Below are 17831 nucleotides of genomic sequence, written 5' to 3' on the forward strand. Positions count from 1 at the left end.
TGCTCTAGGTAGCAGAAGTGGATTTTGTTTTTTAAAGAAGCAGAAGCTTTTCCTGCCCAAATAAAATATTGTGCAAACAGATCAAATTGAGGTCCATGGGTTCAAGTGGGGCTGGGCGTCCTGATTGCTGCCCTTCTTGCACTGCTTCTGAAGACTCCTCATAGAACCCATAGCTTCTATCAGGCACAGTTTGAAAATATTGGTTTGGAATGACTTTATACATAAAAATCTGTTCTTCATTGTGTTTACTATTATGTGCTACTGGCAACACGAAAACAAAAAGAATGTTCAAAATGCCATCTGACTTTTTTCACCAGGAGAACCTTATCAGGGCTGAAATATGGGACCTACAGTATTATCTATCTTTAAAAGTATAAATATTTGAGTCAATTCAGCTATGAAAGACATTACCTAAATTTAGAATTGTATTCAATCTCAGAATCATTAATCTTTATGAAGTATTGTCCTCTTCTCTGGTAGATATCCTTCTTCAAAATTTCCTTTAAACTTGGAGGTAATCTTTCAGGAAGATTCTGAAAATAAATAAAATAAAGAAAAAATTCATTTTACAACAAATAAATCAGCTGAAATGGCACAGCATTTAAAACATGTAAATCTTTAATGTCTAGATACCAGTGAAAGACGTGAGAGAACTGAAATATATTGCATTTATTTATGCACTTATTTATTTATCATTTTTTCCCTTGACAAAGTTACCTATCATTTACAATCTGTGTGTTAGCTATCTGGAATTAGGTCATTTTGTCTAAATACCTGCAAGAGGACACTCCCTCCTGTTTTCATGGCATTCTCAATTGTTTGGATGTAATTGCTATCCTCAGTGGAGAGCTCCTGCAGCCGAGGTCCTTCCATCTGATGGATCCAGTTGTGTGCTTGCTTATGTGGGTCAATCAGCAGCGGCCACTGCAGGCCATTCTTGATCAAGATGGCATTCTCTGTTGAATACTGACCAAGAGGAAGTCCCTGTTGATGCCATTGGCGGATCTGGAAAGAAATCATTAGAATTTTGGTTGTTTCATAAACTTCTTCACATCTTTTAATATCGTACAGGATACTAAAGAATCCTACAGATTATCAAATAATCTTTAAAAGGGCAAATAATCTTTAAAAGTCTTTCAGTCATGCCCAACTCTTTGCAACCCCATGGGCTATACAGTCCATGGAATTCTCCAGGCCAGAATACTGGAATGGGTAGCTTTTCCCTTCTCCAGGGGATCTTCACAACCCAGGGATTGAACCCAGGTTTCCTGAATTGTGGGCAGATTCTTCACCAGCTGAGCCATGAGGGAAGCCCTTAAACGGACTAAAGAAATGAACAATTTAAACAACTGGGATATGAAATTTTTGGTAAGATGACTAATTATTCAGGACATTACATTCCTTTGTTTATCAGTAGGGATGAATGTTCGTCACAATAGACGTCTCATTTTAGATTTACTTTTCAGTCCCTAATTAATAATGAGGTTAAGAACCTTTCCTATGTTTATGGCTATTTGGATAGTCTGGTTTGTGAGCTGCCTATTCAAGACTCCTGCCTATTTATTTACTGGGCTGCGTATCTTTTGCTTAGTGCTTTATAGTGGCTCTCTTTTCTACTCTGAATAGGGCTCTTTGTTGAACATATGTATTACAGATATCCTTTTCTGTACTTTGACTTTCCTCTTTATGTTCTCAGTTGTGTCTTTTGATGAGCAGAAGGTCTGTATTTTAATGTAATTGGTCAACTTTTTCTTCTGTGTTTAGTTCTGCTTAGGATATCTTTTCTTTACCTAGGGTCATGAATACATTCTCCTAAATTACACCTTACTAATTTGCCTTTCACATTTAGGTCTATAATTTAACTTCAATGAAATTTTTGTGTGTAGTATAAAATAATGTCAATTTTTAAAATGAATATTCAGTTATCCACCACTGTTTACTGAAAAGCCTACCCATTCCTCATTGCACTACAGTGTCACCTTTGAAATAAATCAAAGTTCTACCTATTTAGGGATCTGTTTCTGAGCTCTCAGTTCTACTTCATTGGTACAGCTATTTATCCTTACATTGTTACACACGAGGATAAATAATACCACTGTTTAATTACTGTAGCTTTAAAGTAAATCTTGATGTTGCAAATTCTCCCACCTAGTTCTTTATCAACATTGTGTTGGACATTTTGGCTCTTTGCCTTTTCTTATAACTTTTAAAATCAGCTTGTCATCTGACACACACACACACACAAACACACATCCCTTCCTGTTGGAAAGTTGACTGGGATTACACTGTATCTTTAGATCAGTTTGGAAAGAACTGGCAACCTCAAAATATTGAGTCTTCCAATTCATGAACATGGTATAACTCTTAATTTACATAGGTTGCCTAAAATTTATGTCAATAATATTTTATAGTTTTATTTCTATAATTTAACACAACTTTTTGATAGATTCAGTATGATGCTGTGATAAATTGTATCTAAAAACATCATGTACCCTGTTTGTTGCTGGTATATAGAAATGCAATTGGCTTTTTTGTATACTGACTTTAATTCCAGAAAATTTGCTAAATGTTTATCAATGCTCATGATATATCTACATATTCTCTTGGATTTTGAGATACATATAATCTGCAACATTATATATTTTTTGTCTCTCTTCTTTCCCCATTCTAATTTTTTTTTATTTTTTTCTTGCCTTACTGTACTGTTTAGAATCTCCACTACAGTAGTAAATACAAGCAGAAATAGTAGATATACCTTTGTTATGTTCCCAATCTCAAAAGAAAATCTTTTGCCAATGATTCATTTATTCAATTCTGATTTCTTCTTTGATCTGTGGTTAGTTTGGGAATACATTTCCTAACTTCTCGAAATATGAGGATTTTAAGAGAAGCTTTTATATACTTCTAGCTCAACTGCTTTTTTGTCAGATAGTATAGTCTATATGATTCAATTCCTTTGATATTTGTTGCAAGTTTGTTTATAGTCCATTACATGGTCAATTTTGGTAATGTTCTATATTGAACATTGAATGTGAATGTTTTATATGGGCATTGAATGTGAACGCTCTAAGTGTAGGCTGCAGTGTCTTATTAACCTATTAATAAGTCTATTTGTGGATTACATTGTTCAAATCTTTTCTATTCTTACTGGTTTGTGTGTTCTTTTTCTGTGAGTTATAGAGAGAAATGTGTTAAATTTTCACTATGATTGTAGATTTGTCCATTTTTATCTATAGTTCTTTTAATGCTTGCTTTATACTTTTTGAGGTCATGCTATTTGATACAAACATTTAGAATTGTTAACATAATCTTGAAGAAGAATTAAACCAATTCTAATTTTAACATAAGCTTATTTAATTCTAGCAATCATTTTTTTGCCTTAAAGTCTATTGTCTTTTATTTTTGGTAATAAATGGCAAATTTCTTCCTACATTTTTATTGCCAATCTTCTTTATGTTTTAACTGTGTCTTTTCTAAAAAACACGTAGCTTCTGTTTTGTGCTTTGGTTTATACTTTTATGTAGTTTTACAATCTTAGACTTTTAACTGTACCATTTAGTCCATTTACGTATACTGTAATTACTGATACTTGATATGTATGTTCAGTTGCTCGGTTGTGTTCAGCTTTTGTGACCCCATGGACTGTAGCCCACGAGGCTTTTCTGTCCATGGAATTTTCTAGGCAAGAATACTGGAGTGGGTTGCCACTTTCTACTCCAGGAGATCTTCCCAACCCAGGGATCGAACCCACATCTCTTGTGTCTCCTGTATTGTCACGTGGATTCTTTACCACTAGCGCCACATGGGAAATCCCAATTACAGATATATTTTGGTTTGAATTCATTATTAGCATTGTGAAAATTAAAAGCCAGTATTCGCTTCTGAGGGTTGTATTTTTGATGGTCAGTTTAAGTTATTAGTGGGAGAACCAATCCAAAATTATTCTCTATGAATGAAAAAACAGGTGTTTTCTTTTTTGCCATTGCAACATTAGCACAGAACTTACATAGATAACACAATAAATACTTATTGATAAATTGATAAATGTAAGGTCTATAATTTTGGATATTTCTGAGACTACTAACTATGGTTTGACAAGAACAAGAATTTTATTAATTAGATGGGTTTCTGGGAGAGGAAATGGCTATATTTATAAGATAGTACAATTACAATGGAAAAGGGATATTTTTGACTGTTTCCCAGAAGATAAGAAACTTAAGGCGACTTAACTGAGGTATATGAAGTATAATTAAAAAAATACAAAGCAGACTTCTTTATTTTTACTTATAAAATAATCTCAGGAATGGATTCAAGCCCCAAGGTATGTGTGAACATGTGCACACACACACACACACACACACACACATGCAATCCAAACCAACAACAATCACTTAACTGGATAACAGAAATATGTTACTACCTCATGTTTTTGTGCCATGACTTCAATTAAAGAAAAGTTAGAAGACAAAGAAATGTTGTTTTCAGTACAAAGATTCTGCCACTTTTCCACAATCAATTGGCGAAATTCTGCTGTTAACACTCCACTGTAGACAATGCATGCTGCTGAAATAAGTATGTCACCCCAAATTCCTTCCAACTTGTTGTCTATTTGATCAATTGTTTCTTGCCATCGAGTCTAAACGTTCAAGTAAAAAGTTATTGATATTTAATATAAAATATTCTATTGTAAGACATTTTAGATAGTAATAGTCTCCAGGGTGGATCTATTATTGCTGTTACTATCTATTCTTATGCCATAGTTGCATTAAAATTAATAGTTTGTTGTTGTTGTCCAGCCAACTAAACTGTATCTGACTCTTTGAGACCCCATGGACTATATCCCGCCAGGCTCCTCTGTACACTGGATTTTCCAGTCAAGTATACTGGAATGGATTACCATTTTCTTCTCCAAAAATTAACAATGGATCATATGAAAAAACAAACTGCTTTTTGAGGAGAACATGAGTCCTATTCTTGGATTTGTACTCTCATATTTGCTAAGACTGATAGCCATTTCAAATACTTTGTGTGATAAAGTAGGATAATTTTTAAAATAATGATTCATTATATTATTTATAACATTGTACAGGAGACAGGGAGCAAGACCATCTCCCAAAAAAAGAAATGCAAAAAAGCAAAATGGCTGTCTGAGGACGCCTTACAAATAGCTGTGAAAAGAAGAGAAGCAAAAAACAAAGGAGACAAGGAAAGATATACCAATTTGAATGCAGAGTTCCAAAGAATAGCGAGGACAGATAAGAAAGCCTTTGTATAAAGCCTTTGCACTTTTCAGTGCAAAGAAATAGAGGAAAACAATAGAATGGGAAAGACTAGAGATCTCATCAAGAAAATTAGAGATACCAAGGGAACATTTCATACAAAGATGGGCACAATAAAGGACAGAAATGGTATGGACCTAACAGAAACAGAAGATATTAAGAAGAGGAAGAGATGGCAAGAATACACAGAAGGAGTGTACAAAAAAGATGTTTACGACCCAGATAATCATGATGGTGTGATCACTCACCTAGAGTCAGAAATCCTGAAATGTGAATCAAGCGGGTCTTAAGAAGCATCACTACAAACAAAGCTAGTGGAGGTGATGGAATTCCAGTTGAGCTATTTCAAATCCTAAAAGATGATGCTGTGCAAGTGCTGCATTCAATATGCCAGCAAATTTGGAAAACTCAGCAGTGGCCACAGGACTGGAAAAGGTCAGTTTTCATTCCAATCCCAAAGAGAGGCAATGCCAAAGAATGCTCAGACTACCGCACAATTGCACTCATCTCATACACCAGTAAAGTAATACTCAAAATTCTCCAAGCCAGGCTTCAACAATATGTGAACCGTGAAATTCCAGATGTTCAAGCTGGTTTTAGAAAAGGCAGAGGAACCAGAAATTAAATTGCCAACATCTGCTGGATCACCGAAAAAGCAAGGGAGTTCAGGAAAACATGTAATTCTGCTTTATTGACTACACCAAAGCCTTTGACTGTGTGGATTGCAATAAACTGTGGAAAATTCTTCAAGAGATGGGAATACCAGACCACCTGACCTGCCTCTTAAGAAATCTGTATGCAGATTAGGAAGCAACAGTTAGAACTGGACATGGAACAACAGACTGGTTCCAAATAGGAAAAGGAGTACATCAAGGCTGTATATTGTCACCCTGCTTATTTAACTTATATGCAGAGTACATCATGAGAAATGCTGGGCTGAATGAAGCACAAGCTGGAATCAACAATGCTGGGAAAAATATCAATAACTTCAGATATGCAGATGACACCACCCTTTTGGCAGAAAGTGAAGAACTAAAGAGCCTCTTGATGAAAGTGAAAGTGGAGAGTGAAAAAGTTGGCTTAGAGTTCAACATTCAGAAAACAAAGATCATGGCATCTGGTCCCATCACTTCATGGCAAATAGATGGAGAAACAGTGCAAACAGTGGCTGACTACTTTTTTGGGCTCCAAAATCACTGCAGATGGTGGCTGCAGCCATGAAATTAAAAGACACTTACTTCTTGGGAGAAAAGTTATGACCAACCTAGACAACATATTAAAAAGCAGAGATGTTACTTTGCCAACAAATGTCCATCTAGTCAAGGCTATGGTTTTTCCAGTAGTCATGTATGGATGTGAGGGTTGGACTATAAAGAAAGCTGACTGCCAAAGAATTGATGTTTTTGAACTGTGGTGTTGGAGAAGACTCTTGAGAGTCCCCTGGACTGCAAGGAGATCCAACCAATCCATCATAAAGGAAATCAGTCCTGAATATTCATTGGAAGGACTCATGATGAAGCTGAAACTCCAATACTTTGGCCACCTGATGAGAAGAGCTAACTCTCTTGAAAAGACCCTGATGCTGGGAAAGATTGAGGGCAGGAGGAGAAGGGGACGACAGGGGATGAGAAGGTTGGATGGCATCACCGACTCAATGGACATGAGTTTGGGTAAACTCTGGGAGTTGGTGATGGACAGGGAGGCTTGGTGTGCTGTGGTTCATGGGCTCACAAAGAGTTGGATATGACTGAGTGACTTAACTGAACTGACAATGTATTATTAATGGTGTTCAATGATGGTAATAATGACCAGCACTTTTGAATATTTACTTATCTGACTGACATTTAAAAAAAAAATCTCATGAGAGGCTTTCAATATTCTGTTAAGTAAAAGCCCATTGACTTTATTTTAAGATCAAGACATTAAAGCTTAGAAAAGTTAAGCAAGTTCACAAAGCTTCTGAAGAATGCAGCTAGGATCTGAATCCATATTCTTTGGCTACATACCCTCCTTCTACAACTGCGTATGCGCTTGACTGATCAAGAATAAAAGCATGTTGAGCAAGAACCACATCATCTGAAAGCTTAAGATCTGAGATAAGCTGTTCTACTTCCTCTCAACATATTCTTGATTCACAAGGATATCAGTAATCTTCCTCTGTGATCTCTCTCTGGTTGGTCTCATTTCATAACCTCTTTCTCCCTGCCCCGTAGCAGTCTTCTGTGATATATATTTATCTAAACAATTAAAGTAAATTAAAATTATCTTGAGAATTTTGTAAGATTCTTTGAGATAGCTGAGTAATGACTTAAACCAAGACTCTAGTCAGCTGACTAAGGATTCAAGTATAGAGAAAGCAGATGAATTAGAAGAGAAATAAAAAGATGAGATAAAATAGGTCAGAAGACTGACAAAACAAAACAAAAATGTTCTTTTCCGGTCTAAAGACATACCCTTCATTTCAGCCCCACCCATGTTTCTACATTTAGCTGGGGTTATTTCTCTGCTAGAACAGGAAAACTCATGCCATACTCATAGGCAGATTTATTATTTTGGGCCTCATCAGACAAAGCGTGCTGATGTTTTAGGCACAACCTTTTGATCCTTTTACTCTGTTACCCCTGTTTTAAGACTATTTAATCAAGATTCTTTTATTTTTATCTCAGTAGAATTGCCTGTGTATGTGCTCAGTAGTGTCTGACTCTTTGTGACCCCGTAGACTATAGCCTGCTAGGTTCCTCTGTCAATGGGATTTTTTCAGACAAGAACACTGGAGTGTGTTGCCATTTCCTTCTCCAGGTGATCTTCCCAACCCAGGGATTGAACCGGGTCTCTTGTGTCCCCTGTGTTTGCAGGTGAATTCTTTACTCCTGTGCCACCTGGTATCCTTTACTCCCATGCCACCTGCCATTATGGAACTGTCTATTGATCTTAAAAGGGAAACTGATAGTAAAATAGTTTTAAGCAGTATGATATGGCCTTCAATGAAAGCAGCATCTGGGGTTTGTGAAGTCTAGTAGAAATTAATGAAGGAGATATAAAACCAAAGAAAGTCCTGCCTTCTCATCTTCCAAGGCAGTTAGTAAGATAGATGCACACTGTAGGCGCTTGGTGGCCAGTTTTCTTCGATGGGCTAATAGTTCTTTTTCAGCAACAATCTCTTTGTAGGCTTCTTGCAAAGACTGAAGATGTTCTTCAACCTGAAAGACAATTAATTCAGTATTGAGACAAATTCTTATTCTCATTTTGCCTTAAGAGTTTATCTGTCATTTATGCAAATATGGTGTGTAACCATTTCATTTCACATCCTGGAAAATCTTCCTGGAAAGATAGATATATTATCAATGAAAATGTACATTGCGATAATTAAATGAATGATTACTTGATACTGAACTTTTAAAAAAACTTCCATCTTCCTTGATAAGCTTTCTTACAATTTTGGTATCTGAAGATTCATTTCTGATTTATTTTTCACAGAAAACTTTGTATCATATCTAGTTTCCTTCTTTTAAGGAACCAATGGAACATTTTTCATCCCAGGTACTCTGATCACTAGAAACTAATGAGTTTTTGAAGTTGGACTGGTGGGATGAAGCAACTATTAAATTATCCCTAGGCTGTAAGTAGGGGCTTCCTGGATGGCTCAGATGGTAAAGAATCCGCCTGCAATGCAGGAGACCTGGGTTTGATCCCTGGGTTGAGAAGATCCCTTGGAGGAGGGCATGGCAACTCACTCCAGTATTCTTGCCTGGAGAATCCCATGGACAGAGGAGCCTAGAGGGCTACAGTCCATGGGGTCACAAAGAGTTGGACACGACTGAACGACTAAGCACAGGCTGTTAAGTAGAAAACATATTTTCATGATTAGTTGATGAAACTGTTTTCTTAAATTACCACTTATCTTGATAATCCTTGCTCAAAAACATTTGGTGAATTCTTATAGAAAAGATTGCCTAAGGAGAGAGTCCAGTGTTTTGACCCTGCCAACAAAAACACCCACAACCTAATCCCAATCTTCCTTCCCAATTTCATCTCCTTTTCAATATTACAGTACAGCCAGATTGGCTTATTCCATATTTTCTAAACATTTCCTAAATTTTCTTGCCTCTGGGATTTGTCTTGTATTCTTCCCTTATGCCTGGACTCCTCCCTTAAATGGATGTAAATCCTAGGCATTCTTTAAAATTCTTATCAACTTCCAGCTGTCATAAAGTTTTAGCTTGGTAAGTCCACATGGATCTATACTGGCTACAAAAATCATTTTTTGAAGGAATTATACATTGCCAGGTATTATCTCTTGGGCTATGGTCTTATAGTCTTATTATTCTTTTTTCATGTCCTCAAAATCTCTGAAGACAGGGTTTAGCGTGAAGACTTGAATATGATACGTACATGTAATTGTATATACAAAATTATGCCTACTGAATACAGTTAGTGATCTGTAATTTCTCCTCCGATTTCTAAGATGTTATCCTTGTGAAAATACCTAATTTTCACAAAAATATACACATTAGTGACTTTTGGCATGGTTATTCTAATGATTTATTACTTAGTCCTATTACACCCATAATAATTATTCAGTTGTTTGCTCTTTCATGTATTATGTTGGTTTCTTTTCTTGCTTATACTTTCTGTTTAGATTACTCAGAAAACTCTTTCTTTGTTACTTATGAACTAGTGAGTTATTTAAATATTAAAGTGTAGGGCTTATCAATTCAAATAAACACGTGAAATTTCTATTATATGACAGACAGTTACTGTGCGCCTCCAAGGTAACACATTTAGTGAAATATAAATTTCAATATACAGTGAAATATAATTAAACTAAGGTTCTGGTATTATTTATTTTCCCCAAAGTTTCAGAGACTTTTCAGAATTTTTTTTAATACTAGGACCCAGGTGAACAAAGAAACCTGTTTATAAAATGGGAGACAGTGCATGGTTGAGTAAGTAGAAAATCTCAACAAAGAGTTTAAAACTAATGGAGTTAACTATTACACTCAATTTTAAAATATTAAGTGTAGAAATGGGGCTTCCCAGGTGGTACCAGTGGTAAAGAATCCATCTGCCAGTGCAGGAGACGGGAGACTCAGGTTCAGTCCCTGGGTTGGGAAGATCCCCCTAGAGTAGGAAGTGGCAATCACTCCAGTATTCTTGCCTGGAGAATCCCATGGCCAGAGGAGCCTGGTGGTGTACAGTCCATGGGGCCACAAAGAGTCAGACACGACTGAGCAACTGAGCACACAAATGTAAAAATACACATTTAAAATATACTTGTTTGCATTCAATGAGTTAAAATATTAGAAACTTCTTATGAAGCCTGTAGACCTGGAAGGGAATGTGGAGTATTAGCGAATACAATTCTGAAAAGAATTTGCAGTTTATCTTTCTGTCTTATACCATGCAACAATAATAAAAACAAATGAGCAATACTGTAAACAAACATTTGTTGGATAGATGAGTGAAAATACTAAAACACACACACAAAATAAAGGACATCAGGAAAATTGAGTAAATATCCAAATTGAAAATACCAAGCATCAAAAATAAGCACAATAAAACTACATAGCAACATAAAATAAATTCAGTTCAAATTTGTTGTTATTTCCTTAAAAAATGTCCAATACTTTTTATATCTCTTAAGCTTGCAAGAAATATCTATGGGACCAGGTAGGTAATATAAATACTTGAAGTGAATTGAGGGGTTTATGATAGCCATGTAAGAATGCTAGCTTAGGCTGTCAGATTTCCTGAATTTTCAAGAGAATGTAGATTTTAAATGAAATTTTCAGATTTTAAAATGTTGGTAACTACATTAAAATGTAGGGAAAGATGTTAAGTCCAAATAAAGATGTCAGTGGCCGTCTCAGAAGTATATTGCCTTACCCATTCTCAAAAGGTATGTGAGCTATGTAGGGGAGAGGGATTAATGATCTCAATTCTAGTTTTAGTTTTCATTGTGATACTCTTATTTAAAATTGAGACATCCAAGGAATGTGCTTGTGCTTAGTCGCTAAGTCATGTCTGACTTCTTTGCAACTCCATGGACTGTAGCCCGTCAGGCTCTTCTGTCCATGGGACTTTTTCAGGCAAGAATACTCAAGTGTGTTGCCGTTTCCTTCTCCAGGGGATCTTCCCCACCCAGGGATCAGACCCATGTCTCTTAAGTCTCCTGCACTGGTAGGCAGATTCTTTACCACTGAGCCACCTGGGAAGCCCATTAAAATAATAACCATGATTTTACACAGCAACAAAGTAATTAATAGAAACAGGCTAAACAGTTTTTAAAAAAAACATAGATTGATATTAAGTCTTCAGTAAACTGAAGTTATAAAGATGTCCTGGGATAAATGGTAAATTGATATATTAGTGATATAACATTAGCTAACATTACTGAGTGTGTTACTATGTGTCAGGCAGTAAGACCTGTACGTTAGTATTTACGTGTGTGTGTGCTCAGTTGCTCAGTCGTGTCCAAATCTTTGTGATGCCATGGACTGTAGCCCACCAGGCTCTGCTGTCCATGGGATTTTCCAGGCAAGAACACTGGAGTGGGTTGCCATTTCCTACTCCAGGGGATCTTCCTAACGCAAAGGTCCAGCCAGCATCTCTTGCACTGGCAGGTGGATTCTTCACTACTGTACCACCTGGGGGAACAAGGAGAGATAAGAAGGCCTTATTAAATGAACAATGAAACAAATGGAGGAAAACAACAGAATGGGCAAAACTAGAGATCTCATAAAATAATTAGAACTATCAAGGGAATATTTCATGCATGGATGAGCAAGATAAAGGACAGAAATGATAAGTACCTAACAGAAGCAGAAGAGATTAAGAAGAGGTGGCAAAAATACACAGAACTATACAAAAAAGGTCTTAATGATCCAGATAACCATGATGGTGTGGTCACTCACCTAGAGTTGGACATCCTGGAGTATGAGGTCAAGTGGGCTTTAGGAAGCATTACTATAAACAAAGCTAGTGGAGGTGATGGAATTCCAACTGAGCTATTTCAAATCCTAAAAGATGATAGTGTTAAAGCACTTCACTCAATGTGCCAGCAAATTTGGAAAATTCAGCAGTGGTCACAGGACTGAAAAGGTCAGTTTTCATTCCAATCCCAAAGAAGGGCAATGCCAAAGAATGTTCAAACTACTGTACAACTGTACTCATTTCACATGCTAAAAAGGTTATGCTCAAAATCCTTTAAGCTAGAGCTCAACAGTGCATGAATCAAGAACTTTCAGATGTATAGCCTGGGTCTAGAAAAGGCAGAGGAACCAGAGATCAAATTGCCAACATCCACTGGATCATGGAGAAAGCAAAGGAATTTCAGAAAAATATGTACTTCTGCTTCATTGACAATGCTAAAGCCTTTGATTGTGTGGATCACAACAAATTGTGGAAAATTCTTAGAGATGGGAGTATTAGACCACCTTATCTGTCTCCTGAGAAATTTGTATGCAGGCCAAGAAGCAACAGTTAGAACCAGACAAAGAACAACTGACTGGTTCAAAATTGGGAAAGGAGTACTACAAGGCTGTATATTGTCACCCTGCTTTTTTAACTTATATTCAGAACACATAACGTGAAATGCTGGGCTGGATGAATCACAAGCTAGAATTAAGACTGCTGGGAGAAATATCAACAACCTCAGATATGCTAATGGTAACACTCTAATGGCAAGAAAGTGAAGAGAAACTAAAGAGCTTCTTGACAAGGATGAAAGAGGAGAGTGAAAAAGCTGGCTTAAAACTCAACATTCAAAAAACTAATATCGTTCAACTGGTCCCATCACTTCATGGCAAATAGAAGAGGACAAAGTGGAAACAGTGACAGATTTTATTTTCTTGGGCTTCAAAATCACTGTGGACATTGACTGCAGCCATGAAAAAACACACTTTGCTCTTTGGAAGGTAAGTATGACAAACTTTACTTGACAAAGCTTATTAAAAAGCAGAGATTTCACTTTGCTGACAAAGGTCTGTATAGTCAATACTATGGTTTTTTCTAGTAGTCATGTACAGATGTGATAGTTGGACCATAAAGAAGGCTGAGTGCCACAGAATTGATGCTCTGGAATTGTAGTGCTGGAGAAGTCTCTTGAGAGTCCCTTGGACTGCAAGGAGATCAAACCAGTCCATCCTAAAGGAAATAAACCTTGAATATTCATTGGAAGGACTGATGCTGAAGCTGAAGCTCCAATACTTGGCCTACTTGATGTGAAGAGCTGACTCACTGGAAAAGACCCTGATTCTGGGGAAGATAGAAGGCAAAAGGAGAAGGAGGTGGCAGAGAATGAGATGGTTAGATAGCATCAACAACTCAGTGGATACGAATTTGAGCAAACTCTGGGAGACAGTGAAAGACTGAGGAGGCTGCCATGTTGCAGTCCATGGGGTAGCAAAGAAATCAGACACAGCTTACTGACTAAACAACAACCACACCTGGAAAGCCCTATAGTACTTATATTATTTAATTAATCACAATTGATCTTTTCACTACCTGTATTATTATCTTTATTTTACATTAAACTGATAAAGTCATTGAGATAATGACTCTTTCCTGATGTTTCTGTCTAGTTCATAAAGACTTTGAGAGTCTAACAAGTAAAGAAATTTCTTACCAGCTGTAAACCTCTTTGTTTCTCATCCAACCTTTGTTGTGCTATTTTTAGGACATTTTGAGCTTCAGCCACTTGGATTTGTTTAGGGCCCACCAGCTTAAACAGAATGTCACAAAATTTAAGTGCTTAAGTTCACTGTTAAAAATACCACTTAAGATTAAAAGACACTTACATACGTCAACTCTTAAGCTTTCTTAGAATTAGTGTACAAAGGGAAATTACTTAATATGGAGAAACATTAAAACAAATAAAACAATAGCATAGTTGTCATAAATTCAAGAACATGACAGGAGAATTTGATGTCTAAGAGTTAACATAATATGGTTGTAAAAGTGTTTTTCATTAAGCATTCTTTCCACAGAAGTTCATTTGAGCATTAAATGCTTTTCTGGGACAATGACGTTATCACTTGCAAATTGTTACAGGTGTTTAAGAGGGAAAAGCATACCTTCTGTGCTTCATGGTAGTTATTCAAGGCTATAACCCACTGGCACATAGAGCAACAAGCAACAGAAACGAGAGCAATCTTGTTTGGGTTGAAATCAGGTAAGACTAAAATCTTCTTCAGTTTTATGAAAGCCTAGAGAGAACAATTCATGTTACATGAGAAATATTATTGATCTGACGTTTTCCCCAATCTACACTAGAAATAAATTTTGTTTCAATAAAAATACTCAACTATTCTTCAAAAATAGAATGTAAGACATGCCTGGATACAAACTGGCTCTAGTGTCACTAATATTTTAAAGAAGAGGAGAAAAGCCTCTACTGTTGCTGTTATTGTAGCTATATTATAGTTTTTTTTTTTTTAAAGAACTCCATTTTAAAATGAAAACAAAACAAGTTCTTTCTCTAGTTGTGTGGAATGTGGTGCATAAGGAGGTCTGAAGTCTTCTTGTGTACCTTATGTGTGGTCACCTGGAAAACCACCCTCATTTCTGTTCCATAAGAAGCATTTGGCAGGGCTCAGTCCTGTGCAAAGGTCTGTCTGGCCAATGATGGTGGTATGGCCTGGCACATGCTAGGGCTCACTGAGGACATTGTTCTATAGCTTAGCTGTGTCACATGTCTATGGATTCACCTCATCTAAATGGTACAACCTAGTTTAGAGTTAGCTATATAGTATTTCTCCTATACTTTGGGGAGAAATAATCAGAAGGAAATCTTTCTCAGACTGATACTCCGTGTCCCATCCTTTCTAACCAGGCATTTCCTTTCTTGCCTGGAAGGACAGGACCATTTTGCTGAATAATTCAGATGGAATGTGGTCCATTATTAATGATTACTTGTGTTCTTGTTATCATTTAAAATGCTGTTAGGCTTTTAATCTCATTTCTTTAGATAAGATATTACTTTTTGAGGTTGAAAGATCTATTTAAGCATAACCATAGGGAATCATTTTTGCTAAGAATACTTCAGAGAGTGAAAACTTGTTGCATTAATTCATGAGTGGTATGGGTAACAACACATATTCTGCTAAAAACATTCACCTTGTTCAGGTACTACTCTATACTTCCTAATAGCATAGATTATTATTTTAACTAATTGTGTTGTTAGCTATTTAATGTCTGTTTTCCCTGTTGCAATGAAAGCTTCATAACATCAATAAGTTGGTCTTATAAACTATTATAATGTCTCACAATATCTCTTACCTGGAAAATAACCCATAAATATTTATGGAATTAATTAATGAGTATTCACCCCTTCAGCTGTGACGGTACCATTCATATGTATATAAACCTTTCAATTTGCCCCTGAACTTAGCTCTCAGCTTGGCTCCTATGTCCCTGTTCAGATATTATTCCAGCATCTACACATCCAAAGCCATTTCTATATTATTAGGTAATATTGTTGCAGCAGCAATTACCAAGTAGTACCAAAATCAGTATTAGTTTCCTGTGGCCATTGTAACAAATTACCACAAACTGGGTGACTTAAAACAACAGCAATTTATTCTCTCACAGTTCTGGAGACTGGAAATTTGAAATCAAGGTATAGATCAAGTGGTTCTCTGGGTAAGGACTCTACATGGCCTCCCACTCTCCTGGTGCCCTGAACTCCACTGCTTGCTCAGGACTTTGGTCCTTCTCTCATCCTTCTTGCAGTCCTACAGTAAATCTACATTCTTCAGAATTAAATCTGCTCCGGTGAAACCCTTTACTAGGTGTCCAGACTACCTTATTAAAATTTTTTTCTGTGCTCTAATCTAACCCTCATCTTCTCACACATAAATCAGAATTTGTAAAGTACTCAGAACAGTGTTTGTTTTATATGAACATTTGTTACATGAATGAAAAAAAAATCTCAGAGATCTGGTTCGAGGTAGTGACATAGGAGGATTCTGAACTCCCTCCCTCTCATGGCCACACTGAATCTACAGCTACACACGCATGCATGCTAAGTTGCTTCAGTCACTTCAGTCATTTCTGACTCTGGGTGACCCTATGGACTGTAGCCTGACAGGTTCCTCTGTACATGGAATTCTCTAGGCAAAAATACTGGAGTGGGTTGCCATGCCCTCCTCCAGGAGATCTTCCTGATCTAGGGATCAAACCCCTGTCTCTTGTGTCTCCTGCAAAGGCATGTGGGTTCTTTACCACTAGCGCCCCCTACACATAGGGAGCAATAATATCTGGAAGAAAACCAAAAACTACCTGAGTGACTCCTATACTTGGATGAAAGAGATAAGACCCCACACTGTAACAGGTAGGAGAGGCTGAGACACAACCTTGCCATGGTGTGGTGTCCCACAGTTGGCAGGGAACTCACAACCCTGAGCTCAACTTCAGGACCTGCACCTGAGAAAAAAATTCCACAATACATATAGCTTTAAAAGTCAATAGGGTTGTATCCACAAGACTCAAAAGGTTATAGCAATCTGAGAAACATCCCTTAAAAGGTCCATGGGGACTCACCCATCCCAGGACCCAACAAAGAGGACTGACTGAACGTGCCAAGGTTTCCAGTGAAAGAGGCTATTTGCTTATATCAAAACTTCAGTCTGAGGGGTAGGCTTCTCAATTTAACACACCTCTTGGAATGACAAAAAGAAGAACAAATGAAGCACAAAGTTAATAGAAGGAAGGAAAGATCAGTGCAGAAATGGTTACTAAAAAATCGACAGAAAAAAACTCAATAGGATTAAAAGCTGTTTTTCTTATAAAACTTGAAAAATCTGTAGCTAGACTCACTAAGAAAAAGGATAAAGAACATGCAAATCAGTAAAATCAGAAATGAGAATTGAGACGTTGCAACTGATACTATAGAAATATAAAAAATCATAACAGACCACTGGGAAAAATCATATACCAGCAAACTGGACAACCTAAAAGAAATGGATAAATTCCTAGAAATATCCAACCTATCAAGACTGAATCATGAAGAATCAGGAAATCTGAACAGACTGGTTACTAGTAAAAAGATTGAGGTGAAAGTGAAAGTTGCTCAGTCATGTCTGACTCTGCGACCCCACGGACTGCAGCCTGCCAGGCTCCTCTGTCCCTGGAATTCTCCAGGTCAGAATACTGGAGTGGGTTGCCCTCCTCCAGGGGGACCTTCCCAAACCAGACATTGAACCCAGGTCTCTCACATGGCAAGTGGATTCTTTACCATCTGAGCCACCATCAATAAATAAAAACCTCCCAACAAGCAAAAGTCTGGCACCAGTTGGCTTCACTGGTGAATTCTACCAAACATATACAGAGGAGTTGATACCAATCCTTCTCAAATTCTTCCAAAAGACAGAAGAAGAGGAAACACTTTCAAACTCATTTTTGTTTTTTTAATCAGGATAGCATTACCCTGATACTAAAACCAGACAGGATACTACAAGAAAAGAAAATTATCTCTAATGAACATAGACACAAAAATACACAAAAATATAAGCAAATTGAATTCAACAATATATTAAAAGGATCATAAACCAT

General features: G+C 36.8%; 1 protein-coding gene across 1 annotated transcript in view; it reads right to left on the reverse strand.

Annotated features, from left to right (window-relative positions):
- Positions 1 to 17831, reverse strand: part of DNAH14 (dynein axonemal heavy chain 14) — a 354570-nt gene that overhangs the window by 71641 nt on the left and 265098 nt on the right. Inside the window, exons 62-67 of the mRNA XM_070384410.1 lie at positions 14354 to 14485; positions 13906 to 14001; positions 8339 to 8479; positions 4421 to 4636; positions 775 to 1005; positions 412 to 533 (exon numbers count right to left, since the gene is read on the reverse strand). Coding sequence (XP_070240511.1) covers positions 412 to 533; positions 775 to 1005; positions 4421 to 4636; positions 8339 to 8479; positions 13906 to 14001; positions 14354 to 14485 — 938 coding nt within the window. The remainder of the gene's footprint in view (positions 1 to 411; positions 534 to 774; positions 1006 to 4420; positions 4637 to 8338; positions 8480 to 13905; positions 14002 to 14353; positions 14486 to 17831) is intronic.

This window comes from Bos mutus, chromosome 16, assembly GCF_027580195.1.
Source record: "Bos mutus isolate GX-2022 chromosome 16, NWIPB_WYAK_1.1, whole genome shotgun sequence".
Taxonomy (NCBI): Eukaryota; Metazoa; Chordata; class Mammalia; order Artiodactyla; family Bovidae; genus Bos; species Bos mutus.